At 41.2% G+C, this 25,243-nt stretch overlaps 1 protein-coding gene across 5 annotated transcripts in view; it reads right to left on the bottom strand.

Annotated features, from left to right (window-relative positions):
• Creb5 (cAMP responsive element binding protein 5) overlaps positions 1–25,243 on the bottom strand; it is a 403,062-nt gene that overhangs the window by 85,748 nt on the left and 292,071 nt on the right. For all 5 annotated transcript variants that reach the window (XM_074065197.1, XM_074065198.1, XM_074065196.1 and 2 more), the window contains 2 exons: positions 23,144–23,270; positions 16,515–16,625 (listed from right to left, as the gene is read on the bottom strand). In XM_074065197.1, coding sequence (XP_073921298.1) covers positions 16,515–16,625; positions 23,144–23,270 — 238 coding nt within the window. The remainder of the gene's footprint in view (positions 1–16,514; positions 16,626–23,143; positions 23,271–25,243) is intronic.

Here is a 25,243-nt window from a genome sequence, read left to right as displayed (position 1 = left end):
GCTCAAGCTTTCCTGAATTAATCCATGCTAACACCATTTAGAAGGGAGACTAGTCCCTGTAAGTTGGCACAGTGGAATAAGTTCCCTATTGTATAAAGAGCAGTCTCAGTAGAAAGACACTGATGAATATGCTAGTCGGGAGAGCCTTAGCTTCTCAGTTGCTTGCTGGACCCCTATGCTGTAAGAACTTTGTGAAATCTCAATATTTTTTTACCAAGGTAAGGAATTTAACTGTACCTCTCCTTCTGAATCCTAATGTATCTTCAAGACCCAGATCACAAGCAACAACTTCACCAAGACTGAAGACTGGCCTGAATCTCTAACTCTCCTTCCCCAAATCCACTTCCTTATGCTTGAAGCAATCAGTCTCTCTCTGAACTTGAATACAGTGTTTTAGTATTTTTTTATGACCAGTGCCTTGTGAGGGTGATAAATGTAAACTACACAGAGGCTAGGATGCATCTTTGTAAAAGCCACAGCTTAAGATAGGCTGTTGTATAAATAATAAATACTTAAAAAGCTACACACATTTAAATAAAATAACTGTTTTAGCTAAACTTTTTTTTTTTTTTTTTTTTTGGTGGTGCCAGGATTGAGCCCAGGGCTTCCTACCTACTAAACAAGCATACTATCATTGAGGTACATCCCCGGCTCCTCCTGTATTTATTTATTTATTTATTTTTTAGTGGTACTGGGCTTTGAACTCAGGGCCTCATCCTTGCTAGGCAGGTGTTCTGCTGCTTGAGTCACTCCACCAGCCCTACCCATCCCTTTTTAAAAACCATAAAGTCTAGCTAAGTTGCCCAGACTGACTTCAAACTTGCCATCCTCCTCCCTCAGCTTCCAGAGGAGCTGGGATTATGGGTGTGAACAACCAGGTCTGGCGAGGTAACATTTTATTGCTGTTTCCCCCTGCATCTCCAGGCTTCAGCTCACTCTGTTTATTCTCTCTGGGAAACCATCCTTCAGATCAGCTTAGCCTGATGCTATTGCATCGATGTTTCTATAGTGACAAGAATGTTCAGAGCTGGTCTATCCAATATGGTAGACACTAGTCACAAAATGCTGTGGGGTTAGTGGGGCTCAGAACTGTATTTTAAATTTTATTTTATTTTAATGAATTGAGAATTTAAATAGCCACATGTGGCTAGTGTCTACTGTCTTGAAGAGCACAGGGCCTTGCCTCATCTGAAAAGTCTTTCTGAGGAGACCCTGCTAGATCTTACCACCATCAGTGCACAGGTGGACTAGGTACTTCCTGTATACTTGGATTTTTATCATAACACTTATCATACCACATTTAGTCATCTATTTATTTACCCGACTCCCCCAAAAGAGTGTGAATTCCGAAAGGCTCTAGTTTTATCTTATTTGCAGTCTCTTTTCCAAGAATCAAGTATAAACTGGCATTTTAAAGGTACTCAATAAAGATTTTTTGAATCTTTTCCAAAAAAGGAGTTGATATTTTTGAATCATTCATCACGATATTTCTTTACAATAAATCTATGAAATAGATCTCTTGGAACAAAGTGAACTAAGAGATTAATGGTGATGATGTGACAAAATGTCTTTGTTTGAGGAGTATACATGGAGCTTTAGTGTATCTTTCCCTACCAACTCAAACTCTGTCTTATGCTTAACTGGAATTTAGGAGGAACTCATTTGTGGACCTGGTCATTTTGCCATGGTTCTGCCAAGGCTGTTCTTTAAGAAAATTCCCAGGAGACAAGTTCACTACAATGATGGAGTGAGATAAACATGCTTTTTGCTGTGATCCCATGTTCTCACATACCCCATACTGGTCTACAGAACAGCTGGACTCATTCATCAGACTGAAAAATAATCAGATTTTCACACCCTGTTATCATGGATATGGTTGTTCCAAAGGGCTTGTTGGCAAAAAGCCTCCAAAACCATGTCCCAGAGATCAACAACCTCCATTCAAGAGTCTGAGAATCTCTATCTACTTTGCGGGCGTTTTTTTCCAAACTCACTTGCAGAGCATAAGGAAAACTCTCATTCCAACCAAGAATGATCTGAGGTATTTTGGAAAAAACTAAATGCCCAAGTTGGCATGACACTATTTATGTTGTTGTCAGGTACGGAGTGGAGTCTCAGGGTAGATATATTCCAAATATTTGTATAATTTAAAGTGATTTGTACAGGCATAGTAAGAGTCTATTCTAAGCAATTGAATTTAATATATATTTCTTGGTAAGCCTTTGGTCTTCTGTGTAATTTTATCCCTAATATTTTAACAATAAAAAATGTAATGGTATAAATATTTTTGTATTCCTGTGCTTGTGAACTAATAAGCCATAAACCAATAACATGTGTTTGAAATTTGAAAATACTCTATTTTCTAAAATAAGTCTTTAACTATTTAAAAAGATTTTAACAGTCATCTTTACTTTTACATATTTCAATTGATCAGCAAATTCAAAGTAACAGCTGTATAACTCCCATTAATTTCTATATCCACATCTCTATAAAGGGCATAGGAACTAAGTACATTCATCAAAATAGGAATTGAAATCTAGAGCTGATTTTTTTTAACCACATCTTTGCCAAATAACTAAAAGTAAGTTATTTAATCTCTTATAATCTTAGCTGTCTCCTCTCTGAGACCATAGGTCTTATATGTTTTAGTATTGTGAATTAAACCAGTAAAAGAGAAGTATTCTTTGAAACAGGGGAAAAGAAAGGAAAGAAAAATATATTCAGAAAGAAATTACTATGCATTAAATGATTTCCTTGTATTACCTTGTTTAATTTCCAAGATGATTCTTTAAGGAGAAGCCCTATGGTTATCCCCATTTTTATAGATAGAGAAAAGAAGAACAGGTGAAGCAACCAGGTCATGTAACTAGGACCTGAAGCCAGGCAGTTGGATTCTAGTGCTTCTTTGTTTGAACCAGTGCTTTATCCTGCTTCTCAAAGAGGCAAAAACCCCTCCCTTGCCTTACTGTTAACTCCAGTGGAGAACAGTGGTTCCTACAGAGGTTAACTCGATAGTGTAAAATGTTCCATTGATCTTAAAATATGAGCTAGTATTATTAACATTATTGTTAAAGACTCAGAGACTTGGTGTTTTCCGACTTACCACTCAAGGTTTCAAAAAATTTTTCAATAACCTTCAAATCCCATAAGTATAGTAACTGGAGCTTCTGCTGTGGTGCAGCTATGAACTGCAGTTGCTACCTAGCTGTGGGTGGGAACAGGACAGTCAGTCTGGCCCTTTACCCAGGGTCACAAAGGCAATGTGGTTTGTTCTTTGCTTGTTGCTTTGGGTACAGGGAAATGATTGCTACATCATGAGTTTGGGGATTAATAATGGCCAAGAAAAACCCTCAGGTCTGTCAGGGAAATACTGGTTAAAAAAAGATATAGAGAAAAGAGACCCAATTGATACTGATGATAAATATTTGTTAGTCATTGTCACTACTTCCACACTTCCATCCCTACTGGAATCGAGTCACCATGTTTTCTTACTGTTTGTTTTTGTTTTCTTGCAGTGTTGGAGATCAAACCCAGCTAGGTAAGCACTGTACCACTGACCTACCTATGCAGCATGCCATCCTTCTTTTAGGTTCCCAAAGCAGAGACCCAGCATGAAAGAATCTTTCGCATCTTTCTTAGAATTACCAGACTGTGAACTCTGTGAAGCTGAAGTTGAGTTCAGGTCCTTGGTCTACCATTTACTGGCTGAGTGACCTTGGCCATTGTACTCTATGCCTCTGTCCATCTACCTGTAAAAATGAAGACAGCTTGCCTGGGAGGATCAAATAAGGTAATATATGTAAATGTGCAGTGTAATGCTTTCTGTACAGTTCCTCCTGAATCCTACCACATGGAAGCATTCTGTAAAATGGCTAGTGATCAGCATTTCGGACATGTTTGATATTATTACATAATTAATCACTCATATTCATTCCTTTGATAAGTAGACATTTTGTGCCAATGATGTGCCAGGTGTTCAGATCCCTGCCTTTAGGGAGCCACATACCGGTAAGGAGGTTACAGTCTGGTTAACAGAACACTCACTCAACTTTAAAATAATAGTTAACATCACCCTACAGGACTTAAACTACTTATGTTTCCTGTTTAACTTTTTTTGCTTGAGAATGGATTTAGCAACTTTTAACCCTCCAGGAATGATGCTCGGGTTTAGCCAATACAAATTCATAGACTAGCACAGCGACTGGTGGAAGGAAGATGGTCAGAGGTTGATTATTCTCAGTGGGCTGAGAGCAGGTGCCATATCGTCCTGCTCAGGTCCTTGTGAATAACATAAACACACAACTTTGGTTTCATGGAGATACTTAGGTAAATATCTAAATAAACAAGTGTTTGGTTAGATTAACACAGAAAATATGGAAGAGTTACATTCCTAAGGAAGTCAATAACTTTGCAATAAAGTAATAAAGTTGAACTGCTATAAAAATCAGAAAGTTTGAGATTAGAGAAAAAAGCAACAACTCTGCTTCCAAGAAGAAAAGAGATGTAGAACAAACAAACAAAAGCCCACAAAAAGCCTACCAAACAGACTGTGTACTAAGTCTTAGGAACAAAGATGTAACTAGTAAAGTAAGGTTGTAACTGGTAAATTAATAGGAATTAGAAAAATGCACTAGCAGGACAGCCTGCTCTATAATTTGTTCCTCAGATTCTAGAACCAATCCCAACTCCGAAACATTGTGTTTGCTACTCAGGAGGCTGAGGTGGGAAGATTGCTAAGTTTGAGAGCAGCCTGGGCAACATAGACAGACTGCAAGAGAAATGAGAGAGAGAGAAAGAGAGAGAGGTGGGGGGGAGGAAGAAGGAAGAGGAGGAAGAGGATGAGGAGGAGAATTATTAGCTTAAAATACAATGGGGTTGATACAGGAAAGAGTAGGAAATACTCTGGAGTTAGTAGGTATAGGTAAGAACTTTCTCAACGAAACCCCAGCAGCACAGCAGCTAAGAGATAGCATAGATAAATGGGACCTCATAAAGCTAAAAAGTTTCTGTTCACCAAAAGAAATGGTCTCTGAACTGAAGAGAACACCCACAGAGTGGGAAAAAATATTTGCCAGCTACACATCAGACAAAGGACTGATAACCAGAATATATAGGGAACTTAAAAAACTAAATTCTTCCAAAACTAATGAACCAATAAAGAAATGGGCAAGTGAACTAAACAGAACTTTCTCAAAAGAAGAAATTCAAATGGTCAAAAAACACATGAAAAAATGCTCACCATCTCTAGCAATAAAGGAAATGCAAATTAAAACCACACTAAGATTCCACTTCACCCCTGTTAGAATAGCCATCATCAAAAACACCACCACCAACAGGTGTTGGCGAGGATGCGAGGAAAAAGGAACCCTCTTACACTGTTGGTGGGAATGTAAACTAGTACCACCACTCTGGAAAAAAATTTGAAGGCTACTTAAAAAGCTAAACATTGATCTACCATTTGATCCAGCAATACCACTCTTGGGGATATACCCAAAAGACTGTGACGCAGGTTACTCCAGAGGCACCTGCACACCCATGTTTATTGCAGCACTATTCACAATAGCCAAGTTATGGAAACAGCCAAGATGCCCCACCACTGACGAATGGATCAAGAAAATGTAGTATCTATACACAATGGAATTTTATGCAGCCATGAAGAAGAACGAAATGTTATCATTCGCTGGTAAATGGATGGAATTGGAGAACATCATTCTGAGTGAGGTTAACCTGCCCCAAAAGACCAAAAATCGTATGTTCTCCCTCATATGTGGACATTAGATCAAGGGCAAACACAACAATGGGATTGGACTATGAGCACATGATAAAAGCGAGAGCACACAAGGGAGGGGTGAGGATAGGTAAGACACCTAAAAAACTAGGTAGCATTTGTTGCCCTTAATGCAGAGAAACTAAAGCAGATACCTTAAAAGCAACTGAGGCCAATAGGAAAAGGGGACCAGGATCTAGAGAAAAGGTGAGATCAAAAAGAATTAACCTAGAAGGTAACACACACACACAGGAAATCAATGTGAGTCAACTCCCTGTATAGCTATCCTTATCTCAACTAGCAAAAACCCTTGTTCCTTCCTATTATTGCTTATACTCTCTCTACAACAAAATTAGAAATAAGGGCAAAATAGTTTCTGCTGGATATTGAGGGGGTGGGGGGCAGAGGGAGGGGGCGGAGTGGGTGGTAAGGGAGGGGGTGAGGGCAGGGGGGAGAAATGAACCAAGCCTTGTATGCACATATGAATAATAAAACAATAAAAAAAAATAAAGACAACAGTAAAAAAAAAAAAAAAAACACAATGGGGCCTGAGAATACAGCTCAGTAGTAGAGAAGGCAAGACCCCAGGTATGACCCCCCCCTCAGCAACATATAAAAAAAAAAAAAGGTAAAGCACACAGGTTATCCTGGAAGAAAAATCAAATGTTCAAATAAAAAATATAAATTGAAGTTCAACATTACCCATAATGTAGGAAATGCAAACAAAAATGGGCAAAGATTTGTTAAAAAGTAATAATGCTTAGCACTTTTGAAAATGCTGTTAGATGGAAACCCTCCTGCATCACAGGAAGGATAAAGATTAGTATAAGCTTTTAAAACTTCTCTCCTAAGGAAATACCAAAAGTGTGATCACAAGGTTTCTGATCTGTTGTTTTGTTTATTTTTGTAATCAATCAAAGGACTATTTCTAGAGAGAAAATTCAAATATTCAGAAATAGAAATAATAACTTTATGTGATATCCGTGTAATTATTAAAATGTTTTCAAAAGACCCTTAATCATAGGAGAAAATGCTTGGGATGTGAAAAAAATTTAAATGCAGGATCTAAACTGTATTTAGTATGAGCCAATTTTAACATATTACATTTACAAAGAGGGGGAGAAGGCAAAAGAAATATTCATTTTAACTATTCCCAAAAGTTTTCCACCATATATTAATTATGACCAAAACTACATTGGAATTCCTGAATTTATGTAATTTTGGTGCAAGGGAGGCAGTACAGGAGTTTGAACTCAGGGCCCCGCACTTGCTAGGCAAGCACTCTACAACTTGAACCACACCCTCAACCTTTTTTGCTTCAGTTGTTTTTGAGATAAGGTGTCACCTTATGCCTGGGCAGGCCTGAACTACAATCCTACTTGTACTTCCCCCATTGCTGGGATGACAGCTATGTGCTACCACACCAAGGTTATTGATTGAGATAGGGGTCTCACAAACTTTTTGCCTAGCTGGTCTCCAACTACGATCTTTCTGAGTAGCTTGGATTATAGATGTGGAACACAACGGTCAGCCTTAAATATAATTTTTTTAAAGCACTACAGTCTTGGGTCTGCAGCAAGGAGATTTCAATATTGAAGTGTCAAGGCAATTGATATAAGGCCACCCGAAGATGAGAGGCATTGCTCCCATCCACCTTGGGGAGGTGAAAAGACTTCCCAGGGAAGGCGTATTGAGCCAAGTCTGGACAAAAGGACCATGGGCTTTGTAGAGGCTTCTGGGAGGCAGATTTGGACAGCCATCCTGATGTGCTGAGCTGAGTGGGGGAGAAGGGCTGGAAGGTACAAGGATGCAGGCCGATGCCTCTGGTGCCATGGAAACCCAGGGGGGTGCCACAGGGAAGATGGATGCTTCAGGAAAGGGTACAAGAGAAACACTTTGCCAACTGTGAAATTTTACCCAAGTGTGCTTCTTGCACCTCAGATCCCAGTCTTATGTGGAAGTTGGGTTGCTGAGTGTCTGTCTGACTGTGCCTTTAGTCCTGGAACACAAGGCCACAGGTGGATGGAAATTTTGTCCTCTTTAAACACATATTCTGTTCTGGGGACTGTGCATACAGTTTTGGTATAAAAATAACTAGTATGTGTCTTTATCGTTGGGACTTTATTCTGAGAACCCAACAATTCTTCTAGTTCATGTGAGGCAAACACAGCACTCATAGAGAACTCTCCAGCTAGCATTTCAAACTGATGAGATAAAAAGAGGCAGAGATTAAAAAGCTTGTGGCTCCAGGCCAGTCCAAGCAAAAAGTTCATGAGACCCCATCTCAACCAATAGCTGGGTGTGGTTGTGCACGTTTATCATCCCAGATATGCGGGAAGGGTCAAAGTCCAGGATGGCCAGGCATAAATGCAAGATCCTGTCTCAAAAATAACCAAAGAAAAAAGGGTTGGGAGTGTAGCTCATGTGGTAGAGTACCTGCTTAGTAAGTTCAACGCCCTGAGTTCAAATCCCAGTATTGCTGAGAGAGAGAAAGGGCGGGGGGAGGGGGGAGGGGGGAGCGGGGGGGGCGGGGGGACGGGGGGGGGGCGGGGAGAGAAAAAGAGAAAGGGCAGGGGGGAGAGAAAGAGAGAAAGGATTCCAACTGAGAAACCTATTGTTAGACTTGAAGATTGGGTTCTCCCTTTCTCCATGTTTTTTTTCTATCTTCAGGCAGTAGTGGGGTTTGAATTCAGATGCTTTATAGCATAAGCTATACCCCTAGCCCTTTTTGCTCTAGTTGTGTTGGAGATAGAGTCTCACTTTTTGCCCAGACCACTGCTGGGATGACGACATGTTTAGCCTTTTTCCATTGAGATGGGGTCTCGAAAACTTTTTTGCCTGGGGTAGCCTGGAACCTCAATCCTTCCCATCTCAGGATTTCAGCCTCCCACACGGATGGGATGACAGTGCATGCTATAAGACCAAGCTATTGATTGAGATGGGGTCTTGTGAACACTCTGCTGGGGCTGGCCTCGAACCACCGGCCTTGAAATGCAATCCTCCTGATCTCACCCTCCCAATTAGCTAGGATAACAGGCAGGCGTGAGCCACTGCAGCCCAACTCCCTCTTACCTTTTAAGAAAACAACGTCTTCCAACTTTGCCTCCTACCTACCCCAACACCACAGCTTCCATCCCCCTCAAAGGCTGAATTTTCTGACACATTTTCTGAACTTACCACATGAAAACCTAACCAGGACAGAGCCTTTATCCTAAAGTGCAAAGAAAATTTTCATTATTAGTTGTGCTGGCAAAAATCTTGGAAAGTATAAGCTACATACATTCCAAGAAAAAGATGGAAATATATCTCTGCTTTGCAGAGTTCCCCTGTAACAAGATTGGTTAAATTTCCTTTTCTCTCCTTGGCTTTTCTGACACAGCTGAACTTATTTACACAATGTTCCAAAGCAGACAGGGTCACATGTGTGCGGACACGTACACAAATACACAGGCAAGAGGCGCCCGAAAACTTTGTGAGGGGATCTTCCAAATCAGACCATGTGCACTTTTCTTGCCCAGATGTGTCTAACTTCAGGTTTGGGAACATTAAACTAATACAAAAACAAGACCCAGCAATGCGTGTGCTGGGCTGGATGACAGAGGCAGTGAGCAAATATTGGGATTGTGTTTCACTTATTGCCATGGTGACCAAAACAGGGTGGATACTGGCAGAAAGAGAAAGAAATAAAACTGGGAAGACAATGAGTCCTAGGAGAACGTCTGAGTGTGTGCGTGAGGAGCCAGTTGTGAGGGTGGAGAAGGGACAGCCCTCGGAAGAGACGTGATCGCAGTGAGATTTATTTCAATACGCCTTTGTGCTTGAGGGAGCAGAGTGTCACCCACACTCCACACCCGGCACAGCACAGAGCTCCGAAAGCCCCAGCAAGATCCATGCAAGCTCAAAGAAGGCAACGATGAGACATGGGAAGACTGGGGCAGGCAAATTAAGGAAAATTATACTAGATGCCAAGAGATGAAATATTCAGTTATTCCTATGCTGGCTGTTAAATAATGACTTGATGGAATCATGTCACGACCACCAAGTCTCTAGAAGAATCATTCAGGCAACCTGATGATTCCCTTGGATTCCTCGTTGGCACGAAAGGGAAAAGCTGTCTCCTCGTGTACTCGGCCTTACGAATCAAATTCTGCAGAAAATGCTTCAGGAAATAGATCCTTTGAAAAATGCCCCCACTGCAGCCAACCTACGGTTTTCCCTGTCAATTCCTGGTTAGCACATGAAGAGTGAAGTTCAATGAGCTTGAAAATCAGGATTCTGAGTTCTAATTCCCCTTCTTCCATTCTTCCACTAATTAGTTTGTGACCTTAGACCAGTCATTAACTGACCTACTGGCCTCTTTGTTTATCAAAGGAAAGAGTTTTAAATCCCGTTTCAGTTTTAGAATTAATAGATTGTCTATTAATTGATAGACAATCAATAAATTCGTGTTTTAAAGACAAATACAATCAAACATACATGTTGGGCGTCCTTACCAGCACAGAAATTCTACAGGAACTCATTCTGTTCAGTGGAAATATATAAATAAATGGTTGTTAGCTCTTTTCTTATCTCTGATTGCAGAATCTTATCCTTTATATTTTTATTAGGAACGTGACATGAAATTTTCTGTAGTAAAATGGGCAAAATGTCAACGGCAGATGAAAAGCCCTTCTTTCAGCCAACAGAAGGGAAATGGGGCTTCTATTAACTCCCAGAGTAATGTTGTTTTCCATGCTTTCCTAACAACAGCTAAGCTCAAATCCAGCCCTTGGGTTGGCCGTGCAGAAGTATGGAGAAGATTTCTCTCCGGTATTTAGGTGAGGAGGCCTAGAGGATTTAATAGTCATAAACTAAGAGGTGGCCAGGCCACAGCCACATCTTACTTTAAACCACTACACTATTTTAGATATATATATACATAAAGGACTGCTTTTATTTAAGAACAAAAAAAAATATGGCAATATCAGAGATGGCAGGATATAGTAGAAACAAGGCAAAAATCAAAGATATTACTGTATGATGCTGGAAAAGGCCCTTAACCTCTTTAAGTCTATAAAATGAGGATAGTCATGTTTTCCTGGTGATCTTTTAGGGTCGCTGAGAGACTTCGATGAGGCAATGTACATGGGAACACATTGCAATTTGGAAAGTGCCCTACTAATATAAACTCATATGACGATGATCCCTGCTGCTGGCAAAACATCAGGTGAAGGGCCAGTACCAGGGACTCAAAGCCTGGGTTCTCATGCCACATTTTCCCAGCTCTGTGTGCTTCCAAAAGTTACTCAACCTCTCTGTGCATTGTTTGGAAAATGAGATGAAAAATGTACCTCCCTGATCAGGACTAAATAAGAAGACAACACAAGATGCTTAGGATTGTTCCTGCCACATACACAAGTGCTTGGTTAATGTTGACAATTCCTCTTTTTTTACCATGATGCTCTCAGAAGGCAAATTGCCTATAAAATGAAAAAAGATGTATGTATTAGTGAAAGTACAGATTTTTGTTCTTGCTGTCATCATGGAATCTTACATAATTGCTATCTGCCTATTGGACAGTGGTTTTCAGAGCAGTGAGGCAGGAGGATTCTGAAGATAGTGGTCACCTTAGTTCAGTCCATCGTCATGCTTTGATTACTAGCTACAGAGACACATGGCCACTAGCATGACTCAAAAGTTAATGAGAGCTTGCTTAGAGTCAACAACACTTCCTGCCTGATCACAAAGCTTCTGCAAGGCAGACAGCCTATTCATTCACAGCTTTTGATTCCTGCACTTTTAGGAAATGAAGCTGGTGATGATTAAAGCACCAGGCAAATCGAGGAACTGCATTTCTGAAGAGGGTCAGAGAGATGTTACCTGGAGACTCTCTTTTCATGAGTATGAACTTTGCAGGCAGCTCCATACAGAGCTAGGCTTCTCTGTGATTTATCTGTTGGACACTGGGTGGCCGAGGGGCACCGTAGGCAAACAGTCATCCAGCTTGATAATTAGGGAGGGAAAAGGCAAACACAAACACACCCAGGTTGACATTCAAAACAAAGTGGATATTTAACCACGGATTGCTCACTATACTACCCTACTTCTTGTCTGCCAGTCTGTGAGAAGGAAGCCACAAGCCAACTGAAGCACTGTTTGTAATTTATCAGTCCAACTGACAAAAAAAAAAAATCAGGACAGAAGAATGAAGGCCCAAGTTTGGGGCCCAGCTTTGTGTTTAAATAATTGCTTCATCTCCCTTAGCCTCTGGGTCTGGTGTCCCCCTGTGAAAAGAGATGCTCAGACAGGGCCTTCTCTTAGTAGCGCCCATCTCTAAAAGTCTCTGATCTTCAGTGCTTTGGTTTCTTTCAGTCATTCGTTAATGCATATATTTATGCATTTATTCAATTAGCTCAAAGTCTAAGGATAGAGGAGGGGTCAATTACAAAAATACCAATACATGGTATAACTAGTTCAACACAGTAGAAGGAACAGTTCTGGGTACTGATTGCTCCCAATTCCAAGGAGGGCTGTGATATTTCAATTTCTGTTCTCTAAGGAACAGGCACATTGCTTTTCTCTGAAGGAAAAAAATGTGATGGACTTTACTCATAGATACCTAGATATCTTTCAAAGAAATCAAATGCAGTTAGCTACTCTTTATGGGATGATCACTTAGCTTAGAATTTGTCTAGTTTTCTTCTCCACTTCAGCCCTCCCTTCACACCAGACCCATTCCATCCCACTATCTCTCCTTGGTTCCTTCTCATTATTCAGTTCAACTCAACAGAACTTAGTTGCATTCAGTTCTTGTTCATGGGGCCTTTCAAGTTCAAGGAGCCTACATGATGTAAGGATTCTCTTCAAGGAACCAATCAATAAATGAGGGCTATATGTGTAAGATAAGAAAAGTCAAGACAAAATATTTTGGGGAGAGAAGGTCACAGAGCTGGACCATTGAGCTCTGGGTAAACCAAAGGGGAAGCTCAAAACATCCAACTCCTCCACATCTTTTCTACGTTGTCTGGAGGTCTAAAAATATTCTTGTCCTCCATTTGTATATAAATATAAATAAGCTAAAAAGAATTTGATTTAGTCTGATAGTTACTGACAAGAGTCAATATTGTAATCCAAAAGCTGTGTCACTGGAACCTGAGAATTTAGCCTTTGCTAAGAGATACATCATTAAGCCAGGTTTTAAACCTCTCAACCTTCAGCTGTAAAGTGAGGACAGTGTTTTTTTCATGGTGCTGTCTGAGGACAAAATCAGATCACAACCATCCACTCCTTCTTCTCAGTGTCAATCCTCCCTAGCCTTCACTAACCCTGTCCAAACTGAAGCGAGTATTTGGCAGAGCAGCCAAAACCCCTGAGAATAGCTGTTCATGCACCATCTTCCATGTCAATCAGTTTCCATATTATACCAGTTGCCTCATTAATAGTGAGACACAAGACAGGTGTATGGACAAATTCTCCCAGTCCTCTACTGCTTATTCAGCTTCCAAACTTATTACTGATTTCTTTAAAACAAAAACTTTTTGCAAAGCTAGGCAGAATTGGTTCAACTCCCACTAAAATAAATAAACACAATCTATACAACTCTGAGAACATCATGACCACAACACTTCAGAGCCACTTGTACACTGCAGAGACCATATTCTGGGGTGGTCTACACTTCCCCTACCCTCTCTGTCTCCTTCTTCTTCCCTGTTCTCATTTCTCTCATCCCCCTCCTTCCTTCCCTTTCCCCTCTGAATTTTAAAAATGTCTACCAGGTATCCTTTGGATTTCTTTCTAGGAGACCCCACTTCCACCTAAGACACCCAGATGTCAAGAATCTGAAAGAAGAGCCTGTCAGTTTGGAAGGTCAGAAAGCTGGAAGGCTCTTAGTAATTTGTGTCTGCTCTGAAATAAGTGTGCACTTGTACAAGTGTGAAACCAGGTGTCCATTGACTTAATTCTTCAGAATAAGAAAAATCCATAAAAGTAAATTAAAATCAGTCAGAATTGTGATAAAGGTAACTTGGACAGTACATAGATACTAATGCCCATTAAATCAAAAGATTAGCATGTGTGCTTCTTGATTTAGGATAAATGCACTTGAGAGTTTGTTAAGGATACTCATTTTGCTCTCACCTGCAACAAAATGACCAATGTTGGGCAAGGAAAACAGATGCATTCTAATGGGAAATTCCTGGTCAGAGCACCTCTGACATTGTTGTACATTGAAAGCAATCCTGTCTCAAACTGTTGTCTGCCTCCAAGACCTCCAAGTTTCACCAGAGATTCAGGAGATGGCTTTTATCAGGGACCAGTAGGGAGTTTGAAATGAACACTCTGACACACTGTCCCCAGGAGAGTCAGGCTGCAGTGTTGTGGTGTGGGTAACACCTCCCTCCCTTGTAGCTCTCTGGTTACTTCTGTGCTCTGAGAACACAGCCTGCTGAGTACATTCATCACAATAGCCCATGTGTGACCTTAGGAAAAGTCCTTGAAAACAGTGAAACAAGAGTCTCACTTGAAATCTGGAATCCATTCCAGTCTTACACAGGAAGAAAATTAGGCATAGAACAACAAAGCCCATAGTTCTGAGAAACCTGGGAAGGCTCTGGCTGACATTAAAATCATGGAAGATTTTTTTTCCCTTCACTACTTTGTGCTTCATAAAAGCTTTTCATCTGAACAGCCCAAAAGCTGCTAGAAAATACTGTATGGTTAATAGATGGCAATAACCAGTTTCTCCAGTGATACAAAGCAAGTAGACTACAAACACAGATGCTGAGTGACTTCTAAAATTCACTTACTTCACATTTTTCCAAGCTACTAAGTAAATGCTATTCTAAACATAAGTGGCCAGGTCTATTATTTTCTCCCTTTGGGTTATGGGTAGTAGAGGTGGGGGCTGGGAGCAGAAAAAGTGGCTGTGCTCCCTGAGCCCCAACTCCGTGATCGAGTTAATTAGCCCAGACATCATGGGCCTGGAAATATTTATTCACTTAGAGCATGAATCAGCAGAGTGGTGTGCTTGCTCAGTGAATTGAACTCAGCAAACATTTGTGGGGTAACACTATTTTTATAAGTACAGACCGAGTCCCTTTTGTTTCCAGCTAACATTATTCACTACTAATTTGCCATATTACATGATTTATTTCATACCCATAAATAATTATAAACCTGTACTACCTTTGGAAGCATTTTCCTTTTTTGCCAGCAAGAAGAGAAGTCAAGTGGTGGCATAAAATCCAGTGAAAATCAATTGGCAGAAAAATATGGTTTGGAATTGTGTTTTAGAATCTCAAAAAATAGTCTGGAAGGTCCCTAAGAAGGGACACTGAGGGACACAGATCCCAAAGCAAATAAGAAGAATCAGGAGTCATCTGGATGGGGGCGTAAGGTCACAGCCTCAACCCTACTCTTATTCATAAGCCTATGAAGAACTTTATTTTGTTTTTTCTTAAGTATCTTCCAAGTTCATTTTTTATTTTCTTAAAAAAAAAAAGGAAAGTAAATGACATTACTTTAGTCTCCAGAACAGATGCCAGTTTGAACTTTATTCTGCCAACAAGTATTTGGTTTGGCTTAGCAGGGTTTGAGTTGAAAAAATATTTGCCGATTCCAAAAAGATTTAACAAGCTTTGCTGTAGATGCCTGTGCCATCTGGCACATCACCGGGGCTGTGGAACTGCAAAGAGAGCGCTCTTGACCACAGATTTCATTTGCTCAAGGTGGCCAACACTGGGAATCCAGTTGAATCTTTGGTCAAGAAGCTGCATGTCAAGTGACTGAAGTTTCCAAGAGAAAGTGACCAAAGCAGGCATCAAAAAAAAAAAAAAAAAAAAAACCACCTCTTGATGACATTGAAAAGGAAGTCACTGGGTCTGACTCCAACCCCGTGTGGGAATAGCTTCTTCACACCAACCATTACGCACAGTTCCTAACACTGCCACAATGGACCATATAAATTTCCAACTGCTAGAGCACCATCTTCATCCAGTACCAGATATGAAAAAACTGGCTGTAGTGAATTTTACAGTCATCTGATACCTTATTAATTGTGGCACCCAAATTTAACTCTACAAAAACTGAATGATCAACTTCAAAAAAACTGCTAAATTGTACCAGTAAGTTCCCTTTCTGTCACAAAACTAACCATGCATTGCTTTTACTATTACATAGTAGAAAATAGATGTGCATATCTGTCACTGAGATTGAAAAGACCAATCTGATGGCACACACATTATAGGTTAAAAGTCACTGAAGGTTGTCATCTGAAGCCATGCCTTTCAGTTCAGGTTGCAAAGAAAATAAAGCTCTCATCCTTTCAAATCAATGTCATATTTGACAACTATAACAAAAAAAATGCAAAGTATTTCCTTAAGAGTTTGTGCTTAATTAAAGATCTGTTTTAATAAAATTGGGATCAGAAGAGTGGCATTGACACTGAAGCTACCTGGAATGGTTTTGTTATTTCACATTATGAACAAACATATACATACTTGGGCATCTCCCACCCCAACTGCTCTGGATCCCTCCAAACAACGAAAGATCCCTTTCATCAATACCACATGACAGTCCAATGCTTGGGACATGATTATCAGTGCCAAGAGTCTGTAACAAATATCTCTGGAACTGCTTTTCCAGAGAAAAACCTATTCACCAAGACAAAGACGGAGTTCTCTACCTGGCTTAACTCACATTCTAGTGTCAGAGCAGAAGTCGGAAGAAAAACTCATGAAATCATGAAAGGATGCTTGGAGTTGGTATTTACCATTTTGGCTTCTGAGTGCATCGGCTGGACTTGAGGAGAAGCACAGGGGTTACTGAGATTTGGACCTTGCATCCCCATGATGCTGGAGTTCACTGACATTTGCCTCTCCATCTAAGAGGAAGGAAAGCAATAGAATTAGAAGTGTGGGAAAGGCAAGGTGGGCAAGGCCATAGACAAAGCTGCACTTCTCTTTCAAATGGATTGTTTAGCATTTATCTGAAGAAAGCTGGGGGTTGCTGTAGGGTAAGCAATGTGCTAAGACTTGAATCCTAGTCCTGAGTCTTGAACCCAAGCACACCAAAGAATCATCCAAAGCTGTGTGTTCATGGAAGATTCCCCGTGCCAGAGAGCTACATGGTCATGGAAGATCATTTCCCACACAATTACCGAACATTTCCATTTTTGCACACACTCCAACTCACACTAATCATGCTGATTTTAATGCCCATAAGGAATAGCATGTGCCTAAAAATTTAAATACACACACACACAATATACCAACAGGTTATTTTAGGATTTTTTTGCCCTAAATTTTTATAATAAACATTAATCTTTTAGCAATAAGAAAAAAATGAACAAAATTAATTTTAAAAGTCACTGTCTAATATGGTGGGTCTTTCTGTCATTCCAGCTCAATATCACAGTCAAAATGATCCAGGTGGGTCTCTCTCTCACTCTCTCTCTCTCTTTCTCTTTCTTTCTCTCTAATACTAGAAATTGAACCCAGGGCCTCTAGTACCACTTGAGCCATACTCCCTATTTTTTTGTTTGCATTCTGAGATAGGGTTTCATTAATATTGTCTAGCCTGGCTTCAAACTTGCCAGGATTATTGGCGTGAGCCACCAAGTCAGCTTCCTCTCTCTCATAACCAGCCAAGGGTCTACCCAGCCACAGTCTCAGCTTCACAGCAAGGATAGGCCTTTCCTGAGAGTTTTTGATCACACAAACAACTACTCCTACACTATCCTTCTGCTGGCCTGCCATCCTTCTAGAGCTGGCATCATTCACATTCCCTAAATGAGTTCTGCCACATCTCTCTTCAGGGTGTTCCTATGCAGCAGGATTTACAGGATGAGTGTCCCTCATCCAACATGCTCTCCTAAGCATGGTGGATGTCAGACATTTTTGGACTTTAGAGCATTTACAAGTACATAAAGAGATATCCTGGAGTTGGGACCCAAGTCTAAGTACAAAACTCATTTATATTTCATACATGCATAGCCTGGAGATAATTTCATGCAGTATTTTTTTTATTATTATTCATATGTGCATACAAGGCTTGGTTCATGTCTCCCCCCTGCCACCACCTCCTCCCTTACCACCACTCCGCCCCCTCCCTCTCCCCCCAACCCCCTCAATACCCAGCAGAAACTATTTTGCCCTTATTTCTAATTTTGTTGTAGAGAGAGTACAAGCAATAATAGGAAGGAACAAGGGTTTTTGCTGGTTGAGATAAGGATAGCTATACAGGGCATTGACTCACATTGATTTCCTGTGCGTGGGTGTTACCTTCTAGGTTAATTCTTTTTGATCTCACCTTTTCTCTAGTTCCTGTTCCCCTTTTCCTATTGGCCTCAGTTGCTTTTAAGGTATCTGCTTTAGTTTCTCTGCATTAAGGGCAACAAATGCTAGCTAATTTTTTAGGTGTCTTACCTATCCTCACCCCTTCCTTGTGAGCTCTCGCTTTTATCATGTGCTCATAGTCCAATCCCATTGTTGTGTTTGCCCTTGATCTAATGTCCACATATGAGGGAGAACATACAATTTTTGGTCTTTTGGGCCAGGTTAACCTCACTCAGAATGATGTTCTCCAATTCCATCCATTTACCAGTGAATGATAACATTTCGTTCTTCTTCGTGGCTGCATAAAATTCCATTGTGTATAGATACCACATTTTCTTAATCCATTCATCAGTGGTGGGGCATCTTGGCTGTTTCCATAACTTGGCTATTGTGAATAGTCATGCAGTATTTTTAGTGCTCTCCCATTTGACTGCCACTAATCACGTGATGTCAGGCTGGAATTTTTCACCTGTGGCATCACATTGACCCTCAAAAATTTTCAGTGTTGAACCTTCAGATTGGGGATGTTTAACTCATGCAATGCATTTTCTATTTCAGCCCAGGAAGGATGTATCTGGTAATATTTTCTGTTTAGTGGAACTCTAACTTTTCATAGAATGAGCTAACACAAGTGCACTTAGTATGAACATGTAGAAAATAACGAGACTTTCTTTAGGGGAAAATAGATGCTTCAAGGCAAATGTGTTTCCATTTGCCTAAGAATGAAAATCAGCACAATGGTTGGGGATTGGGGAAAACAGATGTTTGCTCTACTTAGCCTAGGTAGATGGTCTTGGAAAATATGGGTAGTTTCTTGTCAGTGGAGGTTCAATACGTGGAGAATGGAAATCTCACCAACAGAAGGGAAACTTAAGAGTGATCCTTGGGCTAAATGACCTTGAATCCTCCGTTGTTGAGATGCTATGACTGCGTATGACTGTGATTCCTTTTTCATATCTCCCTCCCATGATGGAGGTATGATTATGATGTTAGTCTGTGGATCTCTAGAGGTACTAGCTATAAGCTTTCTCCTGAAAACTGGACACCTAAGCCTGAATTAGCTACTCCATTATCTGGCAGGGTGTGGGTATGGAAAACTATTTCAAGAGGTGCCAAAGAAGGTGAATTTTCTATGCATTCCAGAGCACTTCAGCAAAATTCTGAGGCCTTAACAATTCAGTAAAATAAAATGTTCACTCCCATATACCCCCTAAACCTCCAAGCAGCCTCGGTACTCTATTTTTCAAATCACTTTTAAATTATGGTAAAATATACTTAACATAAAATTTATCATTTTATCCAGTTATAAGTGCCATTAAGTACATTAAATTCAATACATTAAGTACATTCACGTACTCTAATTGTTAAGTCATGAAGAATTCAAAATTTTCATTAAAATGCATATTACTTTTAACTCCTACTCCAAGAGACTGAGAGGTAGGAGAGGTAGAATAGCATTTGACCCCTGATTCCAATGGGGAACCCTCTTTGGGAGGGAAATCAAAGCCTAAATGAGTTTTGTCTTGATGACTGATAGTCCAGACTGTCTCAAGCTACTGGCTATACCTAAAGGTGACAGCAGCTTGCTTGTGACTGCTGGGTCCAGAGTCAACAATCCTCCCCATATTTTGGAAAAGTTTTTGTCTGTAGCAGTTTCTACCCAGTGAATCACAAAATACTGGTTTCAACCAGACTGATTCTCTATAAAAATTTTTGCATTTTCCATCTTGCTGATTATTGTCACGTAGACATAGTGTTAGTAAGCACCTCTTCAAAACCAGGGTTTGGTGATTTGCACTTACAAAGCCCTTTCTGCACCATGAGCTCAACTTTAATGAGCTGACTAGAATTAATAGGCCAGGAGATGGAACAGCTTTGCTGAATGTCAAGTACCACTTAGCACTGCAGGTAAAAGGCCCAGGCAAGGACTGGGGATGTAGCTCAGTAGTAGAGCGCTTGCCTAGCATGCTCAGGCCTTGGGTTCCATCCCTAGCAACACAAAAACACCCACATAAAGGATTCCCTCTGTGCCATAAAGCAAGATCTAGACTGTTTACAAGTTGCTGAGCTTTAATAATGACAAATGTGTAATCATGCTCCCAAATTACTGAAGCATGTTACTTGCAAGATAAGAAATCACAACCTAGGGAAGTCTTCCCTATATCCTCAGTATTCAACACAGGCCTTGGTACATAGAGAGTGCTCAATAAAGGTGACTGGAATGAACAAAAACATCATTTGGTAGCATTCAAAGCAGTTAGGAATCCCACCTGTATGCCCATAATCGTAGCTAGTTGGGAGGCAGAGGTAGGAGGGTCACAGTTTGAGGCCAGCCTTGGCAAAGTTAGACCATATCTGATAAAACAACCAAAAGCAAAAGGAGTGAAGGCATGGCTCAAAAGGCAGAGGGTCCCCAAGGATAATCCCCAGTGCCAAAAAAAAGAATCTCACCTTCACCTCAAGGGACAATTTCCACTTTAAAGCCCATGGACTCTAGGGGAAGAGGTCACCCTTGACCATGCTTGAAATGTCAAAGTCACAGCACAGAAGATGGCGACATGATACTAGGGAAGAAAAGGTCTGAATTTCCAGGGCATGGGACTCTGGAATACTCCTCAGAGATTTTATATTAAATTTCACTCAAGCATCACTCAAGACCATGGCTTTTCTAACTCAACACTATTGACATTTCAGGTCAGATAACCCTGTGTCATGAGGCTGTCTTGTGTATTGTGGGGTGTTAAATAGCATCCCTGGCCTCTACCTTCTAGACATCAGTACTCCCTCACTCCACTCCAACAGTGTCTCCAGCTGTTACCAAACATTCCTTTGGGGGACACAATCACCCCCAGCTAGAATCAGTGCTCTAGAATGACACCCGTTGTCATAGCAGGTGTATACACATTGGGGATATAGATTTGGAACTCTTGTGAAGGTCATGTCCCTGAGTTTTTGTCTACACTGATTCCTGACCATGCACTTGAATCTTTGCTTCTATCCTGAAGCATCAATGGTAAATTGTGTGATGAGATCAAGCAGAATGTGGTGCCAGGTTCTCTGGACCCTTTCAACCTACGTGTCAACCTTTGTCCCTGGGAATGATCCACCACTAACCCAAACAGAAGGAATGGCCTTGATAGTAGCATTGTATATTTTATTCTTGACAATGCGTTAAAGTTCTGAAAGGAAGCTGATTTTAGACAAGAGGGATTAGAGTCTAAGTGAAGGCTGGTTATGGTGGGAATCTGCACGCGCTCAGTTGAGTTAGAGAAACCCAGAGGTAATGGCACTGATGGTACTATTCTCCCTTATCTAAACAGGTCAAAAGAGAGTGCCAAGGGGAATGTCAATTGGGGTGATCTGTTCCTCCTCTAGCTCAAGGTGTAAGGACCTTTTCTAACCTGCATCACCCAGTATTTGTGATGGTCAGCTCCACGTGTCTGCACTCAGTCCATGAGTCCTTCTCCATTCCCCAGCTTGCCCCGAGAGAGATGAGCAGCTCACTCAGCTGGGGATGGTCTAAGGTACTCTGGGTGAGGTGAGATGAGGGTGCCTGCCACAACCCTTCATCTTATATGGTACAACATTAAACAACCCCCTTCACCTGTCTGCTCTCCAGGGCAAAATGTCATAATAGTTTAACAGTTCCTTGAAATGTTAAAACGCTCTGCAAGTCATTGTTAATCTAGTGTGGAAGACTTTTATTAACAGAATTGCTATACCACCACTAGGGCTTTTGAAATCTCTTGTGACCCTGTGGATAACAACCCGCTGTGTTCACCAAAGCACACTGCTGGGGAGGATGAGAAAGAAGGAGAGGGAGGAGGTCCCATGGATTTCCTCTGCAATACTCTGGTTCTATCCTCTACATTCTCCTTCCTTTTCAGAGGGGACAGTATAATACAATGATTACAAGTGGAGACTCAGGAGTCAGACTATCTGGATTCAAATCCTGACTCTGTCACTTACTTTCTAGCTATGTGACCTTAGCCAAGTGTCTGAGTGCTCTGTGCCTCTGCTTCCTATCTGTAAAATCAATGTAATAACAGTGTCTATCTCATCAGTAGACACTTAGCAGTTGAAAGAATGGGCTTTGGAACCAGAATTCCTGGGTCCAAAACTCAGCTGCTCTGCTTCTCACCCGAGTTTGTTGCTTGACACACTGTCTCCACTCAAAAGATGAGGTGGGAACAGTCACAGTCCCACCTCACTGGACTGCTTCATGTATTGAGCAGTATATGTAAGCACTCAGTAAATGCTGCTTGCATGATTTATAGAGCACGATACACATAAATACATAATAATAGACATTGTGTATGGTCATTATTAGTGTTATTATTTTAATCATTACTCTGAGTCCTGGTTAGACCATTTACTGGCAATTTGAGGACACTGTGTACACCTCAATCAGGGGACTTTGGAGTGAAGCCATCCTTTGGAACCCACGGGGATTAGTTCTAGAACACCTTCTCTCCCTGATTCCAAAATTTGTGGAGGTTCACGTTTTCTGTATAGGATGGCATCATATTTGCATACAACTCATGCACATCTCCTGTATCCTTTAAATCATTTCCAGCTTACTTATGATACCCAACGAATGCAAATGTTATGTCAGTAGTTGTTATACTGTGTGGTTTAGTGAATAATGACAAGAAAAAGAAGTCTGTACATGTTCAATGCAGATGCAATTTTTTAAAAATTATTTTGAATTCACAGTTGGTTGAGTTGTGGATATGGAACCGCAGCTATAGAGGGCTCACTGTAACTATAAAACATGGTCTCCCTGAACAAATTCCACTCCCTAGGTGTTGCAGACTTACTTGTCACCTGCAGATGGATGGAACCCTTCCTCACAGCAAAGCCCCAAAGGACAGGAAAGACAGGAAGACACCTGGCGACCTGCCGCTGGGCCCTCACTGGCACCCAACTCAGCATTCCATGCAGACTTAGCTGCCTTCTTTGTGGGCAGCTCAGATCTCAGCATCTCCTCTCCTCTTTCCTCATGAGCCTCAGCTCATGAGAAGAAGCCCATGAGCACAACCTGCAAGTCCCCAGAAATGCTTACTGGCATCAGGACGGCAGAAGATCCCGGCATGGTGGGGTTAGGCAGGGTCCCTGGCATGGAAGCCGGCGTGGGTTGTCTCTGTCTGTTGTGAAGATGTAGCAGAGAAGATAGAGAGCCTGGGACAGGCCTGGGGACAAAGAAAGAGACGATCATTATTCCTGATGCCCTGTGCCTGTTCCCCAGAGTCAGGACCAGAGGGAATGCCAGCCTCGCAGTGCAGCAGGTCAGAGCCACTGATGGGAAAGCCATGTAATTGAGGATATTAGGGAAATAATAACAAATAAAACACATGCCTGGTTTCCTCTGCTGCTTCCTCATTAATACAGCAAATTCCACTTCATTTCCTGACTCCTGGTATCTGACTGCGTGTTCAGTAGAATCACGCAGGCAAATCTTGGACAACCCCACTTCTGAGGAAAGGCTTCATGTGTCTTGGCCTCTAGTGTCTTAGAGATGGCGATGTGGTGACATTTATTTAATGCACACCCTCCTACACTTCTGCCTGGAAGCCCACCTGGCTTTGCCCTGCAAGGCAGATTTTTACTCTGCATTTGCGGAGCAAGCTCCACTCATGAACTCCTGGCAGAAAACCATTTTGATTTTTTCATAGTTTTCCGCTGTGAGTGATAAAACCAAAGTCAGGACACAAAGCAAAGCAGCCAGATCACTGGGCATAGCACTGAAGTCAACCTGTCTCAAGGGGAGGCCAAGTACCCACCCCCTCCCCCCCATTACCAATTTCTCATTTCATAATAATGAGAAGTGTGAGGCTGTTTGACAAGAAACTGATTTGGGTCTGACCTACAGGCCTCGGGTAAGCATTCCTCGTGGGAGTACATAGTTTGAGCTTTTGCTGCAACTTGCCAAAAAAAAAAAAAAAATTAAGGGCCTTAAATTAATTTAATGAGCCAGGGAATGTAGAGCTGAGGGGAAAAGGGAATTATTTGTGCTTATTAAAAAATGGCAAACCATTGACCTTCCCGGCTAAATTCTCAATCTCCTGATGCTTTTGCTCTTGGGAGTTGTATAAATGTCAAGCTATTAAATTAAAGACTTACCAACAAACAAGTAAAACAAAACAAACAAACAAAAACCTCTCAGGACCTCTGAAGTCTTCCATGTTAAACAACTTTATCCTAGTACGTCACACTAGAAACTCACACTTCTGGAATTACTGCATTTTCTAAAGGAAATTAGAAAAAAAGCAGACCCCCTCATGTAAAGCACAGAGGAAGGGTGTCAGTCACAGATGCCCTGTGTCAGCCTGGGCCTTCCCATGCTCCAGGGAACAGAGCCCAGTCCAGAGCCCTGGCCGGCAGCATGGGGAGAGGCTGCCTGTGTGGAGTCCCTTTGCCCTCCCTGAGTGACTCATGGACAAGTGGGGATTGGGGAAAGAATGCCAACATGTTCTTCCTGCACGTTGCTATTAAAATTCCTAAGAATATTAAGTTTTCCACTCTTTTTGCCCAAGAGCTCTTTTGGAAATGTATCTATCACAGTTCTACACATCCTAGAAGGATTAGTCATGAATTAGTCAAGATTTATATGCTTAGCAAGGTGTACATGTGAAAACATAAAAGAATATAACCCATTCCACAGAGGTTATGTCTGTATACACAAAGCACACCATTTTATTAATAGAATGTGGGTATGAGTAGATAGATACCTACATAGACTGGTGTAATCAGCCTAAAACCATGAAAGGAGTGTTTTCAGACAGGCCAATGAAGTCCTAGGGCACTTCTTTTCTTTTTTTTTGGTGGTTCTAGACTTTGAACTCAGGGCCTCACACTTGCACTTTTGCCACTTGAGCCACTCCACCAGCCTATTTTTGTGATGGGTTTTTTAAAGATAGGGTCTCTCAAGCTATTTTCCTGTGCTGGCTTCGAACCACAATCCTCCTGATCTCTGCTTCCTGAGTAGCTAGGATTACAGATGTGAGCCACTGGTACCAGCTCTAGGTATTTCCTGACATGTGCCCTTGGGGCCTCTGGAGTGCCCCTGACAATAAGGACCAGCAGGCCTGTGCAAGTCCTTCAGCCTTCACAGTTGAGGACTCTGCCAGTTCCAAATGCTCCAAGGTTCTATAGGAGACTGTGA

Source organism: Castor canadensis, chromosome 2 (genome assembly GCF_047511655.1).
Source record: "Castor canadensis chromosome 2, mCasCan1.hap1v2, whole genome shotgun sequence".
NCBI classification, from domain to species: domain Eukaryota; kingdom Metazoa; phylum Chordata; class Mammalia; order Rodentia; family Castoridae; genus Castor; species Castor canadensis.
The sequence above is the reverse complement of the archived record's forward strand: the minus strand, read 5'-3'. Positions and strand labels throughout refer to the sequence as shown.